Source organism: Lycium barbarum, chromosome 8, assembly GCF_019175385.1.
Source record: "Lycium barbarum isolate Lr01 chromosome 8, ASM1917538v2, whole genome shotgun sequence".
Classification (NCBI taxonomy): Eukaryota; Viridiplantae; Streptophyta; class Magnoliopsida; order Solanales; family Solanaceae; genus Lycium; species Lycium barbarum.
Window position 1 is genome coordinate 107,733,035 of NC_083344.1, and position 8,638 is coordinate 107,741,672.

The 8,638-nt window shown below is 31.3% G+C and overlaps 1 protein-coding gene across 1 annotated transcript; it reads left to right on the forward strand.

Annotated features, from left to right (window-relative positions):
* Positions 1-2,789: 2,789 nt before the first annotated feature.
* On the forward strand, positions 2,790-3,590 carry LOC132605238 (protein SMALL AUXIN UP-REGULATED RNA 51-like). Its single transcript, XM_060318450.1, has one exon. It carries the CDS (start codon positions 2,943-2,945, stop codon positions 3,267-3,269), a length of 327 nt encoding a protein of 108 aa, XP_060174433.1. The 5' UTR covers positions 2,790-2,942; the 3' UTR covers positions 3,270-3,590.
* Positions 3,591-8,638: the final 5,048 nt, after the last annotated feature.

Below are 8,638 nucleotides of genomic sequence, written 5' to 3' on the forward strand. Positions count from 1 at the left end.
TACTTCACCCGTACACTGCAAATCTTCAAGAACGGAGTTTTTGTGCAGAGACCAATGCTAGAGGAGTAATTGACCATTCAAAACTGCTTACTCACAAATCACATCCCAAGGACTTCAATCCACAGGACTACGATTCCTAACTCTACGTATTCCATTTCAAGAGGGAAAAAAAAAAATTAACGCTGTAACTTCTTTTAAGTATTGATGTAATTTATATTTTTGAAGTAGGATGTATACTTTATCTTTCAGCTCTAATTTCAATAATTATGGGTAGTATTATATTGTTGGCAAAATTTAATATTTGGCAATAATTTGATTTAATTGTTGGCATATATGATGAAACTTTTAAAAATATTTTTTTTTTTGTTGCCAAACATTTTAATTTTATTGTCATATATTGATTATTATTGCAAAAAATACTTTTGACAACAACAAAAAAATTGTTGCACGTCATTGCAATAACAATCGATGGAAAAAATTTATGCAACAACAAAAAAAATGTTGTTATCAAAATTACTTTTTGCAATAATAATCAATATTATGGTAACAATTTTTTTTTTTGGACAAATGTCTTCTTTCTTGTAGCGTAGACATTTTAATATCATTAAATATTAATATTAAAATGTATGATCGTTCATCTTTCTTAGTGGCTATAAGAACTAGAAAAGGATCATAATATCATTATATCCACTATCCATGATATAGAACGTGGTCACAGAAATAAAACTTCTAGGAGCCCATTTGGATTGGCTTATAAGTTGTTTTCAGTTTTTTTGAGTGTTTGGCTGACCAGCTTAAAGTCATTTTGTGCTTAAAATAAGCTTAACAAAATAATTGAGCTCGTTTAACTTAGCTTATTTAAAGCAACTTATAAGCTGAAAACAGTTTATAAGTAAAAAAAAATAAGTTGGGCTACCCCAACTTATTTTTTTTTAGCTTATAAGTTGTTTGCAGCTTATAAGCTACTTAAAATAAGCCCATCCAAACAGGCTCTAGATGTGCACCTAATAACAATTGTATCATATAACCCTTTGAATTTGTGTGCACATAAATATATATTTAAGTAGCTTTTGAGAAGATACATCATTGGTATACATGATCTAGGGAGGACTCGGGAAAATATTGGTGCACGTGAATTCATGATCCTCCATTTAGACACGGTCTTGAGAATAATAAACTAAAACTATTCATATATTAAAAAACGAAAAAACACACCAAGAATGTCGTGGGATCGATGAATGATATCCTTCCCTCCTTCATGTATAGAGTTCTCAAATTTGAATCATAGAAATAGAAAATTTATTTATAAGGAGAGTGGTTCCTTCCTAATGGACACTTCACCTAGATTCGATCATCACTCAAGTTACTTTATTCAACAAACTGATCAAGCTTCTTAGCCATCGGGGACCGGCCTCGTGAACGCATTCACCTACATGACTAAGATTTTGGATTAATTGAGTCGATAAATTTCGAATTCAAAGATAGTTAAGAAAAACACAAAAAAATAAAACAAAAAGAGAAATGAAAAAGATGAACAACAGAAGCCACAAAAGTAGATATGAAGCAAAAACGTGAACCTCTATTCATTTGGAAAAAAAAAATTCAACACAAACTAAGACAGAATGATGGAAATGGAAACAAATGCCATTTAAAGCCTAGATATTGAAATTTGCAACCAACCTTAGGCAGTGAAAACCATGTTTCTGGCCATCATAAAATATTGTTTGCCAAATACACCCAAATACACCCAAACACAAATCAGATACAATGTTCCAAGTCCCCCTTGAGATTAAATCCAATGGACAACATTTTAGGAAGGGAAAAAAAACATAGAATGACAAAAACAGAAGGACCGGTTTGTCACAAGGAGGAGCAGCATCCACAATGTATACCCAATGGGTTTTGAACCCCACCTTGTCCTTCTTCAAGTACACATACCCCAACAGATCCTATGTCTTCTGTCTTGTACAGAGACGGATTAATTAGGATTATAAATAAAAATACATAGTAGTAGTCTATTATGCACCGAAAATGTATCCATTTTTTGCACTATTAAATTAAGTTTAACCTATAATTAATAACATGAGAGTAATTCTTATTCACAGCAAGCCTGATATGATGTGTGAAAAATATTGTACAATACTCTTTCTGTCCTAATTTATGTGGTATCGTTCGAAATTGTACAATACTCCTACCATCCTACCTTGGTAAGAGTAAGGTCTGCGTACACTCTACCCTCCCCAGACCCCACGTTGTGGGATTTCACTGGGTTGTTGTTGTTGTTGTTCGAAATTCATGAGTCAAACTTTTAATTTTGATCGTTAATTCGGACATAGAATCCTTATTTTTTTTAAATAAAATGTACATAGTTAAAAACTACTCCATAAAAAATATTGTAATTCACAATAATTAACAATTTAAAATATTTAAAAGACATGAAAAAATTATTATCAAAAATAAAATAAAAAATTATTTGACTCATGAAGTTCAACATGCCAAATAAATTGGTATGGAAGATATAATAGCCTACTATAATATGTAAATTACATTAATATTATAAAGATGATCTAAACCTATCAGTATATAACTTATATAACCAATACAGTTATGGATATGTTCCACCTGTTGCTACAAGTAGAGCTAATGAAACAGCACGTGGTCTAATGGTCCTACACCTATATAATTCTCTCTTCCTCTCTCTCTCTCTTTTTTTTTTTTGTTTTTTTGATGTAATTCTCTTCCTCTCTTGCCCATTCACTTATATATTACAAAAAAAAAAAAGAAAAAAAAAAAGATCATTGTTGGGCTCTTCCTTCATAAATACCTCCACAATATCCTTCTATTATCACACAACTTACTTTTTAGCATCTCTTTCTCTCAAAGGAAAGAAGTGTTTCAACTCTCAATTTCATTTACTTCTTTCAATTTTTCAAACAAACAAAATGGCCATAAAAAGATCAAACAAGATGCCACAATCTGCTGTGTTGAAGCAAATCTTGAAAAGGTGTTCGAGTTTGGGAAAGAAAAATAACTACAACGACGACGACGAAAATGGCCTTCCAATTGACGTGCCCAAAGGTCATTTTGCTGTTTACATAGGAGAAAATCGAACACGATACATAATACCAATTTCTTTCTTGAGTTACCCACAATTTCAGTGTCTTCTCCATCGTGCTGAAGAAGAATTTGGCTTTGATCATGATATGGGCATTACCATTCCATGTGAAGAAATCGTTTTCCAATCATTAATTTCGTCCATGTTGCGGTAGAAAAATGAAAAGGGTGATTAGTGTAGTATTAGGTGATAATTAAGGTTTTCAGTGAAGAGAGATGTGCTCAAGATGAAGCAAATTAAATACTGCTTCTCTTTTTTCAACAATCTCTCTTCACTCTATTGTTATTACTATTATTATTATTTTTTCTTTTGGTTTTGTTGACATTCTCTAACGTCGACCCAAGAAGCACATGAAATTTTTGCTTTTGTATGGGTCAGATTTGTAAAAAAGAAAAGCTTCGTAATTTTTCCTCGCAGAGGTGTGCTTTGGTAACACCCTGTGAGAGAAGTTAATATAATATTCCTCCTTTATTCATTTCCTATTTAAGGTTATTTATTATTGTGCGAATCAACTCTTTTTCAAGAGTTTAAGTTATATATACATATATTGTAAGAATTTTTCACGGTTTCACCTATTATTTGTTATATATAATAGGTAATTTTTTAACTTTTAATATTAAAATTAAATATTACATTATTTTACACAGACATATACATACTTTAAACTCTTTGGTGTAATCTGACAGACTTAACAAATTATACACATTCTTCTATATTACTACTACTTAGATTTAGTGTAAACAATTTCGCATACTATATATAATTGCATTCAAGTAAAAGTGATTCGATATGTAACCACGATTTTTTCAACTTTAATGAAGAATGGTAAAAGACTTATGGCAATCACCAACAAGTACAAGATAAGAGCTCAAGATAGACAATATGAAGCCTCGCCGCCCAGAATTTAAAGCTTCAAAAAGTTGACTATTTTTCTCAATTCGCCATCCTTCCTCATGTTTGAACTTGTCATTTGATTCACGCACTAAATCTCGAGATTATAATTTTTGGATTAATTATTGTATTTGGAAAGTCAGACAAAATAATCTCAAGTTTAATAAGATAAGGTGGAATATCCAAAATTAAGTTTGGATTAAATTTTATACTGTCAACTACGCACAATATAAAACTAATTTCAAACTTAATCTTAGGACATCTCACCTTATAATGGCGTCCTAATCATATGTGAGAATCTTAAATAAGTCATGAGATTTTAGTTTACTCTTTTTATGGACTGACATAACATATTTAAAACTATATTTAAGATTAAAATGATATTAATGATATGTTTAAAGATCACAAAATTTAAGAAATTTCATTACATACATAAATTTGGTGCCAAGTCGACAAATAAAAGGAAATGGAGGGAATAGTAACTAATGTATTAGAAGATTTTAATGCAAAAGATGGCTCAATTTTTTACACAAATATTTCTTTGCTCTATACTTCACCTTAAGCCTGGCAACCGGTCCGGTTTTACCAGTTCAAACCGGTAATCGGACCGGTTAAACCGGAACTGGCGGAATCGGTTTACCGGTTACGGTTAACCGTTAAAATATTACCGGTCCGGTTTTGTATTTTTGGGACCGGCTAACCGGTAAACCGGAACCAGACCGGTTAAATCGGTTAAACCAGTCATTTTTTTTTTTTAAATGTAGCTGTTATTTAGTGGGTTGGACTGTTGGCAACAGTCCATTTTGCAAAAATGGTCGTTGCCAACGGCTCCAAAGTCCCCTTTTTGCCCCCCAACCCCCCAAACTTTTTTTTTTACACTTTAACCCATCCCCACCCCTATATAAACCCCTCTCCATTTTCAATTTTAATCCACACCAATTCACTCATCTCTTTCTCTCAGTTTCTCTCAATTATAGCTATTTGCAACAATTAGCCACTTTAAATTTCTGTCAATTAAATATTATAAAATTTTATTCTAGTTTCAACTATTAATTTTGCAATTATAATATTGTTGGTGGAGTTGGTGATTTTACAACAATCCAAAGTAGCTCCAAAGCTTTGGTGGATTTGCAATCTAGCCGCCTTCACTTTGTCGGAAATTAGTCCAGCAATTTGGTACCTTCGTTCCAACTCTATCTTTATTTTCCGCTATTTAATTAATGCAATTTAATTCTAGCAATTTAATTTGTTGCAATTTATTTTCTTGTGATTTATTTGAGTGTGATTTAAATTAATTCTATTTAATAATGTCGAAGAGATTGAGACGTGGTGGCGGTAGTAGTGCTATTGTTAGGGGTGAGTTTAATGAGGAAACATTTGTGAACGAAACACCTAATTTAGGTATTGATATTGGTGGAAATAATCCACTTTTAGATCATGAGGCAATGCAACAATATTATACTGATACTTTTAATGAAATTGATGATGATGATGAAACAGAAGCCTCCGAAAATCTCATAGGAGATACAGGTCCTACACAATCACATACACCAGACAAACCGCCAAGAACTCGTAAGCGAACCGCTAAAATTTAGAAATTTATGACTAAGAATAAGGAAAGATAAATAGCTAAATGTAATTTATGTAAACAAGAATTTGCTTTTAGGCAACAAACTAGTAAGGATGATGGAACGGGTACACTAACGGGTCATACGAAAGCTAAACATAAGGATGTTTGGGGAGAGCAAACGCGTTCAAATGTGGGGGTATTCAAATGACGATAGATCCATGAATCGGTAAAATTTTTTGCTATGACAAGAAACAAGAACATGTAAAAATAGCTAAAATGGTTGCTTTTGATGCTCTACCATTTTCCTTTCCTTCGGGTTTGGGGTTTGTTATTTATATTCAATGTTGTTATAATCCATTATTTGAGGGTATTCCTAGAAGTACTTGTAGAGCGAATGTTATAGATTTGTATAAAAATATAGATTTTATTTGCGCCATGTATTTAATTCTTTAAATTGTAGTGTTTCTCTTACCGCCGATTTGGGTCTTAGTCTTAACAAGTTAGATTTTTTTTGCTATTACATGTCATTGGGTTGATGATAATTGGGTGATGCAAAAAAGAATTATAGTTTTTTTATATGATGAAGGGAAAGGTCGTCACGATGGAATTTTTTTAGCAGATTCAATGTCTACTATTATGAGATTTTTTAACGTTTATAGAAAAACACTTTGTATTGCTTTAGATAATGCTCCTAATAATACAAAAGCGGTTGGTCTTTTAAAAAGGGAATTAAACCCTCCGCTAAAAAATATTTTTCATGTGAGATGTAGTTGTCACATTTTAAACTTGATTGTTATAGATGGTTTTAACTATTTTGAAGATTTTATTCAAAAAGTTAGAAATGCAGTTGCTTTTCTTTTTTGTAATGCTAATAGGCATAAAATGAGAGATTTTAAGAATTCTTGTGTGGAAAATGGCCTTAGACCTAGGAAAATTCAAGTAGAAGTTGACACTAGGTGGAACTACACTTACATTATGTTACAACAAACATATGATTATAGGATTCCCATACAACAAGTTCACAACCATTTTAATAAGGATAGTGATGATTGATTAAATATTACCGATTGGGAAGATGTTAAGGAATGCGTTGAACTTTTACAAAATTTTTATAATTCAACTCTTGATTTTTCTAGACAATTCTATCCCACGGTAATCAGAATTTTAGTCTACTTAGCGGAAATAGCTAGAGTTTTATATGAGTATAAAAATAAATCCGGCTATCAAGCGGCTATTTTTAATATGACAACAAAATTTAAGAAGTATTTTTTTCCCATCCCAACTTTATTTATATTGAGCTCTCTTTTAAATATTTGTTTAAAAATGTCTTATACTAGAGCATTGGTTGGTCAAATTTATACCTTCTTAGAAATTAACGAGTAAGTTGAACCATCTTTAGAACAAGCTGAGCTCACTATTGATGCCGAGTTTAGAAAAGTTTTTAGTCATTATTCTAATTTGGAAGAAAATACTACACCCTTTGCTCCACGCCCTACTACTTCTCAATGTAGCAAAAAGGGCTTGTCGCATTTAAAAGTTTTACATTCACATCCAACTCCTTCTCATAATGCAAACTTTGATGAATATCACTTTTATTTGATGCAACCAAATGTGGATATCAACCAACTAGATGATTTGGACGTCTTAGCATGGTGGAAGAAATACAAGGCGAGTCATCCGATACTTTCAAGAATGAATCGAGATATTCTTACGGTTCAAATATCAACCGTGGCTTCGGAGAGTGCATTTAGCCAAGGAAGACAACAAATTGGAGATCATAGACACTGATTATCCGGATTTAGCTTGCAAGTACTAGTGTGCATTCGCGATTGGATTAGACCGGAGCGACGCAACCAAAACTTAGAAGCGGTGGAAGGCGAAGAGGAAGAGATTGAAGATTTGATAGCAAGTGGAGTGGACCAAATGGAAGACTTTGAAGATATCTCCATGACTGAATATGATATGACGGATATTAGCCAAATGATTGACACTTTTTTATTTTATTATTCTACTATTTCTTTGCAACTCATGTGTTATTTGCAAGTTAAAAAAAACTACAACTTGAAAATAAATGTTATCCATGAATGAATAAAATATATGGCTCATTGAAATTTCTTCTATTTATTTGTGTTCATATTTTTACTTATATCAAGTTAGGAATATACCTAAAATATACTAAGAATATACTTATAATATACATCTACTTAAATTTCAAACTAGAAAGTTATATACTTGAAAAATAACTAAAATATACTAAGAATATACTTATAATATAAATATACTTAATTTATAAAATAGAAATTTATAAACTTAGAAAAAACTTAAGTTATAATGCATATAACTTAAACATATATATAAGTATATATAGTATACGCATAACTTAACCATATATATATAAGTTAGATAAATATATATAGTATACGCATAACTTAACCATATATATATAAGTTAGATAAATATATATAGTATACATATAACTTAACCATATATATATAAGTTAGATAAATATATATAGTATACATATAACTTAAACACACACACACACACATATATATATATATATATACACGTATATGTTGTTAGTTAGTAAATATATAAACTTTACTTATAAACTTATATAACATATATAAATATACCTACAATATACTAATAAATACTATAATATATATGTACTATACAAAAAACAAAAACAAAAAAGGTTTTCTAATGTTTTGGACCGGTCCGGTTCCGGTTTCCATGTTTGGAACCGGTAAACCGAAACCGATGGCCGGTTCCGGTTTTTAGACCGGAAACCGGCCGGTTTTATAACTGGTTACCGGCCCGATTCCGGTTAACAGGCTTACTTCACCTTATACTTTTGTCCTTCTCTTCCACTTCACCTTATATTTATTTAATTGTATTCTCAACATATCTCTCACGTTAAGATTAATTTGTTTCTGTGGGCTAAGCACATGAAATATTTTTCTTTTGTTTTGATAATGAGTGTTAGAAACAGAGAACGAGAAAGAAGACAGAGTTTTTGGAGAATGAATGTTTCTATCCATTGCATACGTACAAGAGAT

What these genes read in the sequence shown, in the direction of transcription:
- LOC132605238 (XM_060318450.1), top strand. Translation starts at nt 2,943, where the DNA reads ATGGCCATAAAAAGATCAAACAAGATGCCACAATCTGCTGTGTTGAAG.